At 45.5% G+C, this 16890-nt stretch overlaps 1 protein-coding gene across 1 annotated transcript; it reads left to right on the top strand.

Moving 5' to 3' along the window:
• Positions 1–519: 519 nt before the first annotated feature.
• On the top strand, positions 520–9543 carry GEM (GTP binding protein overexpressed in skeletal muscle). Its single transcript, XM_075494942.1, has 5 exons — positions 520–674; positions 2403–2745; positions 5920–5996; positions 6480–6684; positions 8339–9543. The coding sequence occupies exons 2-5, from the start codon at positions 2412–2414 to the stop codon at positions 8614–8616; spliced, it is 894 nt and encodes a 297-aa protein (XP_075351057.1). The 5' UTR covers positions 520–674; positions 2403–2411; the 3' UTR covers positions 8617–9543.
• The last annotated feature ends 7347 nt before the right edge of the window (positions 9544–16890 follow it).

Below are 16890 nucleotides of genomic sequence, written 5' to 3'. Positions count from 1 at the left end.
GGAAACCGGGTGCAGTCACTTGGAGGCTGACAGAGAAAAATAGGATTGTCTATGTTAGATTTTAATTTTTTTAAAAAACAGAATAATATTCTTATTTTTAGGATAATTCCAAAATAACATTCAGATATTTTAATCCAAAGAAACGTTTTGTCCAGCAGGGGGTTAAGTGCATTTTGCAGACAGAGAACATAATACATTTACAGCATTTTATGCATTAATTAAGCTTATGTAATTTTTTAAACATCATTAATTTTGATAAAGTTTGAATGAAAAACTGAGTGAGGCGAAGTGGCATGCATTACTTCGGTTTTTTTCCACTTTCCTGTTTTCATCATGCAAGAACCAAATGTGTTTATTTTACTGGCAATATGAAGACAATCATATGATTTTGAGTAACTCTTTTGAGGTTGTTTGCAAGTTTTTGCTCTTCTGCATGTCTGCGTCCTCCCAGCTGGGGGCTGGCTGTTGTATGGAAAGGCCAACCACGTCACGGAAAAGCCCTGTCTCTGATCAGATGGGCTTAATATAAACCAGGTTTGCTGAGAAAGAATTAAAGAGGCAGCCCCAAAGCAGGAGAGGATTTACTTCGGCCGAGCAGCTCAGCGTACCACAGCCCGCTGAGAGAGAGGGGCAGCGCGAGCAAAGGACCCGGCTGCCTGGAGGAGCTGGCAGAAGTAAGGCAGCACTGGTTCGGACCCCGTCTTTTACTGTCGATGCTAGGGACCCAGGCAGCTAAATGCAGCGTGGGGTATCACAGCCAGTTTGCACTTGGAACGCAATGTGCGACAGGGACTCGTTTGGCTTTGTTTAATGAAGGATGATAATTTGTTAGGGGCGAAATCGTAAAATGTTCATGTTTGCGACTGTTTAGTGCGTGACGGTTTATTGCAAGTTGTGAGTTAGGCTCTGTTGTTTGACTGAATCGGAGCTGGCTTTTCTCATCTAGTCTTTTCAGCAAGGAAAAAATGCATTTTAAAATTCAACTGCAGGAAATATTTCATTCTGTTTGTGAAGCAGGCTTTGCTTGGCGTGTGATTTCTAGTTAGGTGTATTTCTTGCTGACAAAGTTACTGTGACTAGGACTAGGCAAATGATCTCATTTTGCCACTGAGTACTGCGCATCACAGAGAAAATACTGCGTATGCGGAAATAAGTTCAGATAGAGTGTGCTTCTTCTGTATATTTTTTTCTATGTCCTGCTGTGCATTTATTCTAAGAAGTTTTCAGGCAGTTTTGTGTGAAGAGGAATAGCTATTTGTATGTGTTGTTTTGATGTGATTCTGTACTTTTTTTGTTCACCACCTATTATTCAGATTTGAAAGCGGTCGGGTACATTTTACGGACAGTTACCCTATTTACTAATGTGGAGAAGAGGGCCGAGAAACATCAGATGTATGGCAAAAAGCAAAATGTCTAAATAACTGTCACTTTGGGAACTGGAATGCATCAAAGTAACTTTCCTAAAAATGGTAGCTGTTGGCCCGTGAGAATGACATCACTGTCCTCTGCCTCCAAGCAAGGCAAAATGGAGTTTGCTGAGTAAAATGTAATTAAGAGCCATGCTTAGATAAGAAGAGCGATTGTGCAGTAAATGAAGTTGTCGATTTAATATCTGTAAATTTATGAACTTTTTCTCTCTGCGCTACCTCCTGTAGCGGCTAGAACCTGTACCTCCTCAGAAAAGCTGTTAGACTTGACTGTGTCCTCCCTTTTACCAGCCAAAAAGCCACTGCCTGAAGCAGAGTCATTCTTTGTTTACCCGGCCGTAGACAAGACCCAAGTCCGCCCCATCATAGCAAGACTTGCTTGCATGGCTCTTTTCTCATATCAGGATTGTCTAAGGGTGCAGCGAGTGATGCCTTATTGCTTTCCCAAAAGGTTCAGCCCTTAACTGAGACGATGTGAAAGATGCTGTACGCCCAGCTGCACTGGGAGTTGGAGGCAACTGGGACCGGTGCCTCTGTTTGCCCCCAGTTAAGCGCAAAGGATGGGCAGCCGTACCTGAGGTGCTGCCTGTACCGTAGGCTGCCTCTCAGCAGGGATGCAGCTCCCATGTCGGACAGCTCTGGCGAACGCTGCCCCTTCCTTCTCCGCCTGGGACACAGCCATGCCTCACGCTCTCCAGGGCTGGGCTGCACCTAGCACAGCCGTGAGCTTGTAAAGGCTAAACAAAGACAGGATTTCGCACGTGAGGGTGGTATCATCCCTAGGAAAAAGCCTCTGACTCACTAAGTAGGAATATTTTTTTGTGTACCAGCAACTACGAAAGAGTGTGGAAAGTCTCATTTTTATTTTGTTGTATATAGAAGAGCAGGACATGCTGCCTTGGAGTTAATAAGAGGCGTTAAGGCGTTTCTAAATGTTTTGTGGGTAATGGCTGTGATTTCCCTGTTTCTCACTAGGGGTAAAAAATGACCCTCAACAATGTTACCATGCGTCGCAGCCACAACAGCAGCCTGCAGCAGCAGCAGCAGCGGTGGAGCATCCCTGCTGATGGAAAGAATCTGCTGGTCCAGAAAGACTCCAACGAGTACAACCCGCAGAAGCGATACACCATCAGTCCCGATGAATACTACAGAAGGAGCTGGTCCTCGGAGTCGTCCGACTCCGTCATCTCCTCTGAGTCCGGCAGCAATTGCTACCGGGTGGTGCTGATCGGGGAGCACAGCGTAGGCAAGTCTTCGCTAGCCAACATCTTTGCGGGGGTGCATGACAGCATCGACAGCGACTGTGAGGTGCTGGGAGGTAGGTCGTTATGCCCTGGGGTGTTTGTGTTTGCTTGCAGTCAGCCCTGCCAGTACTAATTGGCACAGAAAATCAGAGAGGCCGTTTAATCAAAAATTGAGGTAACAAACATTTGGATCTGACCATCAAAACTGATTCGACACATGCATCTGTCTTAAGAAAACAAGAAAGCAAAATAAGATGAGTAGGATACTTCCTAACAATGATCAAAAGCCTCTGAAAGAGAACAGTTCAGATTCTCATGCTATTTCATTTCAAAATACCTGTTGGAAGCTGCCTGATTCCTGCCTGTGGTGATGCTACACAGGAGGCTGGTTCAGCTTTCATGCTGGTCCAACATTTGTTCACCACTGGCTCCATGGGGCTGACTCCAGCTTTCTATGGGGGAGAGAAAACAACTGAAGGTCCTCATGGTCTACGAGAATGAAAAGTTTAGAAGTAATAAGCTGAGTCCTTCAATCACCTCCAAAATATTTGCCATTAGAAGTAATCTCAGCCTTTCTGTATAAACATATTACCTCAGTGTAGGCTGTATGGAGTTTGAGTAAAATATATCTCCTCCTTATTTCATGTTACTTGCCCAGCATAGGTTCCCCCAGGGGAAAAACAGATAAAGGGCTTTCATCAGTGTAGGAAAATTCCCATTGCCCAAACGAGGGGAAAAGGCGCAAGCTGTAGGGCTTTCTTTGATGCTTCCCCCTTGCTGCTGTCCCCTGCTTTAGTTAGGGTTGTGAAATGTTCTTTAATCCCAAAGATCAGATCACGCAGAAGATGAAGCTGTGGCGCTAAGCCCTGAGCTACATTTCGTGTGTGAGATGCTGATGTGGAAGGGTTGTGCTGCAACAGGAATCTGCTGTGGCTCTAAGGAGGCAGACGCTGTCACCTTTGGAGGACATGCAGGTTGCCGGCTGGTTTTGCTCGTCAGTACGCAGTATGGTCTCCTCTTCTCTCCCGTATCCCTTCCCTCTCCTGCCTGTACTCCCTCCGTGCGATGGTGCCAGTGCTAGCACAGAGAGTTTCTGGGCTTCTCTTCCAGTCCTCAGTGAAGCACAGGCAGGACACCTTTTGTGTCTTTACCTCTCCAGTTAGGAGAGGTTTTACTCAGGATTTAATACTGTCCAGCATCAGGAAGGTTGGACCCACGTTTTCCTTGCTTGCTCTCACAGACTGGGGGCACAGATCTTTGTGCCTTTGGGGATTTGGAAGTTCCCCACGGTGCAGTCACTCTGAATCAGTTATTCAGGTATGCTTTGCCTTCAGCTTCTACCACTGACTTTCCCCGTAATCATACCAGTTCCTCAGCCTGGAGTATCTCTGATAAAAGATTTCCTAGTGCTACACCAGCAAACTAGAGTAGGAGCCCTGGGCAAGCAGTCAGAAAAGGCAGCTGATTTGCTTTGCACACCCTTGTCAGACGGTTTCCTTCTCCATGCGAAGCTGTATGGTTTCCTCTTTCCTTCGCACTCCCAGCAATATTGCTTGGAGTGTAGCCAAGGCCAGCTCTTCTGAGGTATCAGAAAACTTTCTATTGTTGTATTTCTCTCCTTTTTTAGTGTCAGCTTCGAAATAAGCATGAGATGAACTAATTGCTCACTTTCAGTGTGTTTTATATCCTACGGAAGTCCCTTAGGATTGACCAAGGTGCAAATATGATAGTACTGAATATTCAGTGCTGAATATGACCATTTGGGCCTAATATTTTCAAGGAGTGTGATTACGTGTTTGTAGCCTCTCCATGTGTAACGGAGTGGAGAAGGAGTCCTCTGGATGTTGTCCTCTGGTGTATTGGAGCTTGTTCCCGTGCAGATGCTCGATCAGTTGAAGAAACTATTCTCCAAACTTTAGCTTGCAAACTGGAAATATTATTACAAGAGGGGATGGTTTCAGGGTAGCCCCTCACAGCAGGCATACAGCTGCTTTTATGGACTGGCTTCACAGCTGACTGTAAGATCAATCTAACTCAGGAACGCAAGTGTGATGCTATTGGGCCTGCAAGGGAAACTGCTCCTCTTGATTAGCTTTGTGTTTTTAATCTCTCCATTTTAAGCTGTGTCAAGCCTGGGCTCTCTTTGATTTTATTTTAAATGTGTAATATTTTTGGCTCATTCTTTTGCATGGATGTAGATCCCTGGCTTCAAGGAAAGGCTCTGATTACAATTCAGGGGAAAGTTCACTCCGTTAATACCCAACAGAAGTTTTATGAGGCAAGAGTTAAGACACGATCCTAGCTACAAGCATGGTTGGGACAGACCCTTTAAACACTGCAGGGAGAGGAGTGGTTTGATCAGAAGCCCAAAGCCTGGCATTTTTCACTGACCAGCAACGCAAGACTAGAGATGGGTCCAAATCCCATATTGCTCATCCAAATGTCCCTAGGTTTGGGGGAAAGAAGGAAGGTTAGTATTTGAAGCAGAAGCTAGACTGAGATTTCACAGCAAGGGTTGATCAAAATTATGAGCGGGAAGATCTGCCCCCCCCCCCCCCCCCCCCCCCCCCCCGATCTAAGCAGAACTTTGTCACATGGCATTTATAATCTAGGTATGAATTTTTGTGGCCTCAGTACAAAATAACTGAACTTCTGTGGTTTGTTGATTCCTTTGCTTTTTGACATCAAAGGTTATGTGGGAAACCATGAAATGGGAGAGAACTAGGACTCAGCAGAAGTCTCAGCCTCTCTAAAACTCAACAGCTCTTGTCTCACAAAACCCTGTCCTCATTGCCTGTCGGCTCTTAGCTGTATGGCTCTCAGGAGCAGTGACTGTTCACCCGTAAACTGTCCCTGCTAAAGCGAAAGCAAATATTTTCCATTACTCAGCCTTGCTGGACTCTGCTGCTCCCATGGGGCAAATGTTCAGCCTTTGGTTATTTCTTCCACTGGTTCTATTTTCTCTCTCCCACATAAGATAAAGAGACTATCAGCCAAAATAATGAACATTTCGTTTCCTGATCTTTCAGCCTCCTTCATATATCATGGAAAGTAAGACAACCAGTAATGAACAGAGGGCAGGTTCAGTGCTGATGGAAATGAGGAAAGAACTGAATGTGAGCCAGCATAAAATTTGGCTCAATAACTTGAACTGTGAACAAATTATACATATTTAACTACTTGTTTCTTTTTAATGTACATGATGCCACAAAATAATATATTCCCAACATTTCTGCTTTTCTTTCCAGAAGACACGTATGAAAGAACCCTGATGGTGGATGGGGAAAGTGCAACCATTATACTGCTCGACATGTGGGATAATAAGGTACTTTTATTTGTTCTAGTCAAATGCCAAAAGAAAAGTGCATATGAGTGAGCGCTAATATTCAAAAGTAGGTATCTTTTGGGAAAGAAAGTAGGTGTTTTTCATATGTCAGCATCAGGGAAAATATACAATTCACCCCACCCCCGCACCAAGCCAAGCATGCTTAATGGCTCTGCAGTGTGGGCCTGAGAAGTGCAAGCCTTCTTTATTTTTTTAATGATAAAACAAAACATTCAAGCCATTTTCCAGACCGTGTTCATTCCAGTCTAAAGCCAGCACAATGAATTATTTGGGGCAAGTTTTGCCCTCCTTTGTGGTGAAGTATTCATACCATCACCGCATTGGAATTACTTTTAGTATAACTGTGATTCAAACTGTACCCATTACAGTTACAGCAGGAATGTATTTGGATTCTTTAATGTTATACTTTCTAAGTAAAATCTGTTCTGTCCATAACGATGTCTGACTGTTTCATTTGAACAGCGTGAGGGAGAATGGATTCGAGACCACTGCATGCAAGTGGGAGACGCGTACTTGATCGTCTACTCCATCACAGACCGGGCGAGCTTTGAGAAGGCCTCCGAACTCAGAATACAGCTCCGCAGGGCACGCCAGAAAGAAGACATCCCCATTATTTTGGTTGGCAACAAAAGTGACCTTGTCAGGTGCCGCGAAGTTTCCGTGGCAGGTAAAGAAAATGATGAGGATAAAAATGACATAAACATTAAGGGTCATCTAGTAGCTTTTGAACGAAATGCAGAGCTCTGGCTGAGGGAGTACGCTGTGATCAGGACTGGGCAATAAAAGAGCAATAAAACAGCAGAGGACTGGAACAGAGGGCAGAGGACTGGGAGGGGTCTGCCAGGTCCTTAAGCCTCCCTTGGTAATGCTGTTACATGTCAGATAATCCCTTTTGTAAATTTATTAAGTAACATCCAAAACCAGCTTGAATTTCTTCCATTCCAGCTCCTAGTGTAAGACCACTGCAGTACGTGATTTCTCTGGTGGCTGGAAACCCTTTGGATTTCCAATACATGTTTATGCATAATGAGTTTAGCCCCCTTTTTCTGCTGCCAAAGATTATCTCTTCATTTAACCCGATGAATTAAAATTCCCTCTCACCCTTCGTTTTGCTAGTCTGGGCAGGGACTGTGCAGCCTTTCAGGAGAGGTCTCCTTGCTGCCTTGCTTTGGGATGCTAAACCAGCCCTCCCTCTGCTGCATACAAAAGAATAACCAACCTGTACCACTCTCCCAAGCCCGGGGAGCCCTAAGCCCATAAATAGGAATAGAGAGACTGCTGGGAAAGCTGCTGCCAGCTCTCAAGGTCTGCAGTCAGTGAAATCTCTTCTTGGAGACTCTTCCTTGAGGCTTAGGTGACAGAACATAACACACAGCAATGTGCTAGGTGAGCTCATCTTGGCCCATCGGAAACAGGGGTTCCTCCGCTTGGCATTTTCTTCTCTCTGCAGCTGTTCTGCTCTTCTATCTCCCAGTTGAGCTAGACTTTTTTTTCCACTGGGGATGTGCACAGTTCCTTCGGCCCCTGTCATGGTTGCCCCAAATAAGGGTTTGAACTGAGGAGTACATCAGGAGCCCAGGGATGCCTATTTGCCTTCTCATTCCTCTCTGCCCCACTTGAAAAATCTTTTGAAAGATGGCGGGTGCATTCACATCGTTTTAGTCATCCTGGTGATGAGTTTGCAGCAAGCCAGAAGACAGAATAAATTGGCTTGCATGTGAAAGACAGCTGTCAAGTTTAGCTTAGGTTCACGTAATTAAGGATAAGAACTATGATTTCGGATGTACCTCTAAAGCCATAGGCGTAGTTCTGCCTTTATTTAAGGGTTTTGTACATGTGTCTGTTCACACCAAAGCTGCTGCTGTTCCAAGGCCATGGTTTACACCCATGACCCACGGAGGAGGCTGGGCTCTGCCTCCTGTGGGGACAAGAGCTGTGCTGTGTGCATGGAGGGTGCTGTCAGCACCCTTTAATGCGGCTTGAGGGAGTCTGCACGTAAGATGACCGGATGGTTTTGAGTCATGGCTGACCTCTCAGCCTTAGGTGTCTCGGCATGAGTCGGTCAGCCCCAGCTCCCTGCACAGCCGATGGCGGGGACTGGGCTTTTCCAGGAGGGGATTCAGCCCCCCTTGCTGGGCAGGGATTGTGACACCGAGCAGAGGAATCATGGGCTAGCAGGCAGCATCAGGTGATTTCAGTCTTATCTGCGCCTATATTAGGCTTGAGGAATTCCCCCGGTGGCGCTGGCTCCCCGCACGCGGCAGCTTTGCCTCCTCCCTGCTTGTGACACCTCGTGACGTATCCACCTTGCAATTTTGCAGAGGGACGAGCCTGCGCCGTCGTGTTTGACTGCAAGTTCATCGAGACCTCGGCAGCCGTGCAGCACAACGTGAAAGAGCTGTTTGAAGGCATCGTGCGGCAAGTCCGGCTCCGCAGGGACAGCAAGGAAAAGAATGAGAAGCGGCTGGCGTACCAGAAACGGAGAGAGAGCATCCCCAAGAAAGCCAGGCGGTTTTGGGGCAAAATAGTTGCCAAGAACAACAAGAACATGGCCTTCAAACTCAAGTCCAAGTCTTGCCATGACCTATCGGTACTTTAAGAGCGCTGGACCCTGCCAGAGCTTGTGGCATTTTGTGGACATTATCTAACTATGTCGTGGGACAATCAATCAATCTATATTAGATTGGGCTATCAAAGTGACCTAGGTTCACAGTTGTGATTGTGAATGTGCTGGCATAAGAACAGCACAGTGCATGGGAATATCTCTCTTTCTTTTTTTGTTGGTAGATTTAAAAGAAAAATGTAGACCAGAATGACCCAAAGTTATGCTAGGAAGTGTTCTGGAATATACCTGTTGTTTCTGCTCTCACCTTTGGATAATAGTGTAAGAACCTTGAACCATCATGACTTGGGAAGTGAATACTACAGTCTTTACTCTTTCTCCTTGTTATTATTATTTCTTTTTTAAAACTGTGTAAAGAATTGATGAACTGACTGGGGATTGGTCCTTTGCCAGTTGGCTGGTCAGGCTTGAGCACCCACAGCTGAAAAATCTGCATTTTTGTAGAATAGCCACCAAGACACTTTTTTTTTTTTATTTCAAGGATTGGTTTTAATGAGTTTACACATCTCTTACTCTGAAAATATTTAAAGGAAAAATCCTATAATCAAACAAATTTTCCTCTCGTATTTTTATATTATGGGACTGTTTAAAAATCATAGTAAAATTAAAATTAAAGTGCAAGTTGTATTAAAGTGCATCAAGTGCAGGATGCCAAACCTTTATAAATCACCTGAGCTTTTTTAAGAAACCACATGGACTTCTTGTATCCAGCCTTGGTCTTTCTCTGTGCCAGAGCTATGCTGTATTTATTGTTGTGCGAAATAACAAGCATTTAATGTTGAGGGGAAATGTATTTATTGCCAAGTTTCTTAAAAGAATAATGTTAATTTTATTACTGTTTTCTATCTAATATCTTTTTTCAGATATGCAAGTTTTTACTTACATGCCTTGTAATAAAATAAATAAAATATATGACTGCCTTGGAGCCTCAGTGGGAAATCCCTAAGAATTTTTTCAAGTTGAGAAAATATTTTGAATGCTGGGCAAGATTGCTGCATGACAAGTACAGCAAGGATTCCTTACATCTCTGAACACAGGCTACTTAGCAACCTAGGATCACAAAGCAAGAATTACCCGCAGCCCCAAAGCTATGAGTGCATGGTATCCCTCATGTGCAAATGTGGTTATGGTGACAGAGATAAAAATAAATCATTCTTAAAAAAGGTATTGGACCCTAAGCCTGAAAAGACTTTAGAAATGTAGATGAGTACCGTTACCCCAATTTTGGAGATGAAAAGAAGTGAAATGTTACATTCAGGGACAGAAAGCAGGTAGTTGGCACGGTGTGCCCTAATCCTCAATTACTGTTGAGCATAATTGTGTTATTTTCCTCCTGACTATGCTGTTTTTTGTGGGCACGCTGCAGAGTTCAAGGTAGAGGTACAGTCATTACATTTTGCCCACAGATGGCTCAGAAAAGCCAAATCTCCAGCCTGGAAGCTCATCTTCCTTGATGATGAAGGCAACAAAATGGGACACTAATAAGGTGAGAACTGGGTTCCCCATGTTGGACCATGCAGCTTTCGTGCACCAAATGCCCTGGAAAGGAGTGAGCTTGCTGAGTGTTTGCCCCAAATTGCCTCTGCTGAGGGGATGACTTTTAGTGATTCTCTAGGGGTAAATATCACGATGCAGGATGACTCTGCACTTGTGCGGTATTCAGATCTCCCTGGAAGGGAATTTCTGATCTAGAATAAATGGCTGTCAAGAACAGAAAACAACATTTTGAATAGAGCACAGACAGGATCCCTGTCGCTGGATTTTGAATAAATACTTTTGAGTTGTCAGCATGCAACTTAAGGTCGACCTAGAGCAGTCTAGAGAATGATACTCACTCTGATACCAGTTTTCAGAACTATTAAACTCTCAGAACCTTTTCCCCATTCAAGAATGGAAACAAAATCGCACAAATTAAAAAAAAAAATTAAGATTATTTTTAAGAACTGAAATTATAGCTGAATACAACCAGCACATTTCCTTAGTCTGTTCTGTATCTGTCAAGCTATGGACCCAGCAAATCTAAACCAAGTAGGTTTTGAAGAAATATGAAATGTCCATGTCGATCATATAGCCTTTAGGGGTAAAAGCCATCCTTGTTCACAGCATCACTGGATGCATAGATGGTATCATAAAAATTTGGAGTTACCTAGTAAGTTTTCATGGCCTTACTCATCTCCTTCCACTCCTTCCCAGGATGACAAAATTTGCTTCTAAAACATACGATTTTTTAAAGAAAAAACCCAATGTGGTAGGCCACTCCCGAGAGCTGCCACAAGCTGCCACAAAGAGCCGTGCGGTGATCATGCACAGCAGGCCACAGCACCATGTTTCTCCCATGGCCACAGGGAACAGACATCACTGCAGGTCTGTCTTCTGGGGCTGCTGCTGGTCCCTCTGAATAGCACAGCACTGCCTTTGGACCAAAACAATTTAAAGAGCTTCCTCCACCTTGCACATCCCAGTCAACCTCCCACTGGCCCTCTTGGTCCACCCTGCAGACTCCTGGCTTGCTCTGAGTTTTCAGGGAGAGCACGGAGGAAGCTGTGGGGTGAAGAAACACCAGCAACAGCATCCCCTCCATGGAGCTGTTGCTTCAGTTTGCTCAGACACTGTCGGGGTGTGTTACTGTCCAACCTCTGGATGTGGAGCGAGAGAGCTGGTGCTGAGGATCCACACTCTGCACGTTTCAGGGCTTTTCTTGCTTTGGACCAGGTCTAGCCTGGTCCCATGGACCGAATGCCCACCTGGAACTGCAATGCCTGAGTTGCACTCCTGAAGGGCACCGTGAGTTTCACCTGGAAGCAACCCCGGTCGTCTGCTGTGATCTCCATGGCTTCAGCGAGTTCTGGGTACAGATGAAGGGCCAGGGCTTTCTTCTGCAACTTATGAGATGAATCTGAGTCACAGTTTTAGCTGATCATCACCAGATTATCAAATGCAGAAATGCTTACTATATATAACAGCTAGTGTACCTGGAATGACTAATTAATACTAATTTAATCTGGAATGCTGACATTTCAAACCCTTAATATCCACAGTCCCTCTGTTCATCTCAGACGTGAGTGTCCAAAACCGTGGAACGGATCAATCAGCGATTCCAAATCACTGCTCTGGCTATTTATTAAGTCAGGGCTACAATGACAGATCTTAATGCGATAATTACAACGTCGGCCTCAGAGATCTGGCAGTAGCTGTGGAATACGTGAGTCACAGCAGTGAGCGCACCAAGGCCAAAATGGCAAAACTCACAGAGTCCAAATAAAATAAAATAAATACATTAAAAAAAAAGTCTAAGAACACACAAAATACCAATTATAGTGTAATAGCTGTTACAAAAAGCTCTTTTTAGGAACATAGATCAGATCAGCAAGAGGAATTAGGGGGCATGTCCAGCTTTAATTAATTCATTCATGACAGATTAACTGCAAGAAGAAAGGTTTACTTATGCTTTGGGACAAAACTACACTAAGGAATTATTCATTGCTATGGCACTATGTAGATTTGCAGGGTGCTACGTGCTTTTGGATTTGGGAGAATTATTGATAAAACTTAGTCAAGTAAAAGAAAGACATTTTCAATAAAATCAACGGATGCACTGTGGATTTAACCCTCATATATGCAAACCTTTCAAGATCAACCCCCTGGAAAGCTTTAAAGACCATTATCCCTGCTCTTTGCAGGGGAGGGTGGACTAGATGACCTTTAAAGGTCCCTTCCACCCCAAACTATTCTATGATTCTGTGATTGTCACTCTTGGGCTGCTTGGAGTGTGGATACAAATGGGAGAAAGGGCAGCAGCAGTCCTGGTGATGATAACGTGATCTACAGAGGGCTCAGATCTACAGCAGAGGAAGGGAGCAGTTGATTTCTGTGCAGTATTGGCTCTATGATCAGCTACAGCTCTTCTTTCTCTCTGGGAAGGCTTTTTAGAGAAAGCTGTAGCACCCAGAGAAGAGACAAGGTGCTAAGGCGTATTAATGGTGTTTTACTGGCGAGATCCCTGGACTAATAAAGTCTCGAATCTCCGAAAGTGAACCCTGCAACTCATTCCTTGCAACGCCTCTGACGACTGTGGAGCTGAACGTATTGCATAAATCATTCCTGTGTCTGACCCACAAGCGCAGGAGATAAAAGCCGGTGAGAGCTGTGGGGCTGGCCTCCTCTGCCTCTCTTTTCTGGACTCACTAGAGACCATTGCTCAGTTAGGAAGGCAAATGCTGCGGGCTGTGGTGGTGGTCAGCACACCACCGGTGCTTAACAGATGTGGCTTCCAGATGCATAAAAAAGTATTTAATGAGAACTGTCCACCTTGCCTGCAGTCCCCGGCAGTTCTGGTTCAGTGGGGTAGCACAGGGCTGACAGGGCAGGACAAAACATGGTTTCTTTGGTGGTTATCCACTTGTAGGACCCATGCAACGCTAAGTGTGTGGTAGCACCCAAGGCACATGTGGCATCCTGTGTTAAAATTATGCTAAATGTCACATTGCTGGTCATACTTTCAAATGTGGCAGACTCTGTGGGAGATTTATACAGTGACCTCTAGGTCTCTAAATGTAGCCCCGTCCAGTTAAAAAAGGGAACTCCGTGTTATGCTCTTCACTGTGCTCCAGAAAGGCTGTGGAGAAGCTTTGCTCCTGCTGTTGCTCCAGAAGGGACCATGGGCCAGTGACCTGCAGCTGTAGGGACCTAACGTCGGGTAGGGACGGCTGCAGGAAATAGGGTGAGTCCCAGCACCTGCCACAACCAGAGAACGTATGCTGTTAGCGTGCAGCCTGACAACCCCCCACCTACCCCCTCCTCGTGGTGCTCTCACCCCAGAAATCTCCGACAGACCTTGCAGTGAGCAGGACCTCCTCTCTCAGTGACCACCTCACACAGGGGCCTGCAATATTTCTGCATTTATCCTCTGTGATCCCATAGGTAAGATCATCAGAATAGTGGCTTTTTGCCTAGAGATACTGAAATTGAGTCTACAATTACTTGTGATTTTAGTAATTTGCTGCAACTGGTTCCCTGCTGTCAGGCAGCGAGGACACGTGCCCACGTGAGAACACGCTAGTCCCGTGTGGCTCGCTTTGCAGCACCAGCACTGTCTCATCACCTGGTTAATAATTCGCTAAGAAAATGATTAGTGTAACACACTTCCTTCAATTTTTGAAACTTATGCCTGAGTAATTTTAAAATCGAATTATTTTCTAAGTGGCAGTCATTTCTAAGCGAAGACTCTGCGTCTGTGTACTCAAGAGCCTCCAGTTAGACACGGGTTGCCCGGAGCCGAACTCTGACTGCTCTTTGGGCCAAAGGAGAAAGGGAGGTGGGAAGTTTCGATGAGAAAATTCAGACGATCACATGGGTACACTGAACGATGTCTGACCTCAGCTGCTGCACCCGTACGTGCTGCATACAGGGACGAGCGGCTCTTCCCCGCTCGCACCGCTCTCTTGGCGGGTATGGCCAGCCCCGGGATGCCACGTCCCCCGCCGGCCCTGACGCTGCCCGCCTGAGGGCAGGGGAGCAGCGGGGCAGCCGGGGGGGGGCACTGGGCAGGCACTGGGCGGGCACTGGGCGGGCACTGGGCAGGCAGTGCTCCCGTGCAGGGGCGAGGGGGGCCGCAGCGAGTGCCCCTCTGGAGGAAGGACCTCCAGCTCCGCTGAGTTTTGCGCCCGTTCTCCTCTGACTCTGTGTGGGTTTCACTGAACTGCTTAACAGTTTAACTTCCACTGAACTCGGAACAGACCTCAATAGTTTTTACACGCCCAGGATGCTATTTCTGTGTCCACCTGTGGCTTTTGTGAGCGTGTGTGTATTTCTCCAGTTCACAGCTTTGCTTTGAAGTTGCTCAGGATGTATTTCCTCTCTAAATACTGTTGTATCACTGAGTGATGCCTAGTAGGATGTTCTCAAGCTTTGCCACCATAATATCATTTTAGTTGCTTTTTAGCTATATTTTCAGTCTTCCATGCTTTAAGATTTTCCTCCTCCCCTTGATGCAATCTTGAGGCATGAATGGCTGCATTTCCTCCTCCTCTACTTGCTCCATTCAGAAGTAAGCCACTGGGGCTGGGATGCTCCCTTAGCACCCATGGCAGGATTTTTGCCAGCAGTCGTACTTGGGAGCCACCCAGCCCCACCAGGATATGCCTAAAATCCTTTGGCACGTGGGCTTCCACTGGAGAAGTTCCCCTGGCATCCGTGCTGTGGCTGAGATGTTGTGCCCAGCTGATGAAGCTCTGGGAACGGAGCTGCCCAGTGCAGCTGTATTGACACAATCCATCAATAAATGCAAAAGCACCTCAGCAGGAGCATGCCGGCTCCTGTCCGTGTTCCAGGTACCCCTTAGACTGTTCGAGAAAGTGTGGAAAGAGCTTGCAGTAAACAAGCCTGTGGGTAGAGAGGCAATGGAACAAATATGGCCCCCTCACATCCCAGGTAAGTGCTCCACCCATACAGGAATCCATCGTCTGATATTTTTGGCAAAGCAAATTGATATTCCTTGGTTTATGGACTTCAGACTGCCCCTGGAGAATTATTAAAAAGGAATCTAAGGACCCAGTGAGAAGAAATGCCCTACTGCTTTGGACCGGTGGTGCTTCCAGCCCCGTGCTGTCTCCGGGAGGAGGAGGCAAAGTGGCAATAGGAGATGCTGTTTAGGGATATCACCTACGGGACCTTATCAACAGCAGTTTTTCACTCACTTTCTCCACTCGCTTTGTGAAACTGAAATTATCAGTCATTTCCCTCTCAGCCTTCTCCTCTCCACACCAAAAAGTCCCAAACCTTTTAGAGTTTCCCCTAAGCTGGCTGCTCCAACCACTTAACTGTGTTTGTTGCCCTTCTCTGTTCCTTTTCTAACACTCTCCTACCTGAGAGGCAGAGGCTGCAGCACATACTACGCAAGATGCTATGCTTTAGAGAGTGATAAAACATCACTTTCTTTCCTGCTTTCAGTACCCTTCTTGCTTATGTCCCACATTTGTTGGCATATTTGGCTGCCATTACACGCTGATTTCACACCACAGTCAACAGTGACTGCTCACCTGCCACCTTCTTGCCCACTCACTTGGTTTTATGAGATCCTTCATCACTAAAAATAGTTTTTACGTAAACTATGCTCCTTTTAAATGCACTGAAGGTCTCTTTCATGCATTACCTTGAAAACAACCAGACAATTTGTACTGCACAGCTCTTGTCCTAATTAGGGATTCAAATACATACGTTTAAATACAATACAAAACTTTCATTCATAAACATTATCAGATCAAGGCCTTCTGGAGATAAAAATCTTATATGGGAACCTGAAAAGAGGTGACTAGTTGGTAAAGGGCAGCTCTGTCAACCCTGCCAGTGTTTGGGGTTGCATCATATAATGAGCATGAAGAGGGATGCCTGTAGCTAGTGCTTGCAGATGTTTGCTCAGGCAAGTAGTCCAGTTCATGTTACTCACATTAACAGTGTTTTGTGGACTAGACAGTGTCCTAAGTGCCAAAAAAAGGATCTGTTCTTTTGTTTGTGAGTAAGAAGTCATGTCATTCTCCTTCATAAAAAGGAAATACGTCATGGTTTCATCTGGTCCATCCCATACTTTCTTTAAGGTGTGCTCTTATCTCTGATGGGTGGGGCCGGGAAATGTTCTGCACTTTGGCACACAATGAAACAAGATATTGTATTGAGACTAAATACAGACTTTTCTCTAAACTGCTCAGAGCTGGAGGCATGTTGGATGGAGAAAAATTAAATTTCTCTGTAAGTATAATTTTCCATCTGGGTTGTACAGGCAGCCTCTTCCATAACTTGCTGTCCACATTACCAAAAGCCATTAAAAATGGCTACTAGCCACGAAATAGCATGTAGATCCACTAGTTGACTCACATTTGCTCTGAAAAAGTAATTTCATGCATAGAATTTGGCTGGAAAGAGGTGAGTTTACAGCCACCTCCAGGTTAAGGATGACATCTTTACTTTATTCCTGATCCCTTCCTTGACTTCAGATCTGATTATAGCCAGGCTACTTAACAAACATGTATCTCAGTTTGCCCTCTGCATGCTGAGAGCAGTACTGCCTCCTTTTCTACCATACGTGGTTGAAATACATCATTTCGAATGCTTTCGCAGGACTCAGTGCTGCCCGCTGTGTTTCTGGGAGGTGCGTTCCTCAGGAAGCAGTAGCTGACCTCCAGCCCTGCCAGCCCCCATGTGCAGCACAGTGCGTCTGCTCCCCAGGGACCCCAGGATGACAAGAAACATGGGCTC

The sequence above is a fragment of the Mycteria americana genome, chromosome 2 (genome assembly GCF_035582795.1).
Source record: "Mycteria americana isolate JAX WOST 10 ecotype Jacksonville Zoo and Gardens chromosome 2, USCA_MyAme_1.0, whole genome shotgun sequence".
Lineage (NCBI taxonomy): Eukaryota > Metazoa > Chordata > Aves > Ciconiiformes > Ciconiidae > Mycteria > Mycteria americana.
This window is presented reverse-complemented; position numbering and strand designations above follow the sequence as displayed.

What these genes read in the sequence shown, in the direction of transcription:
- GEM (XM_075494942.1), top strand. Translation starts at nt 2,412, where the DNA reads ATGACCCTCAACAATGTTACCATGCGTCGCAGCCACAACAGCAGCCTG. An exon ending in CGACTGTGAGGTGCTGGGAG is followed by an intron (nt 2,746 to 5,919) that starts GTAGGTCGTTAT and finishes TTTTCTTTCCAG; the next exon opens with AAGACACGTATGAAAGAACC. An exon ending in CCGCGAAGTTTCCGTGGCAG is followed by an intron (nt 6,685 to 8,338) that starts GTAAAGAAAATG and finishes GCAATTTTGCAG; the next exon opens with AGGGACGAGCCTGCGCCGTC.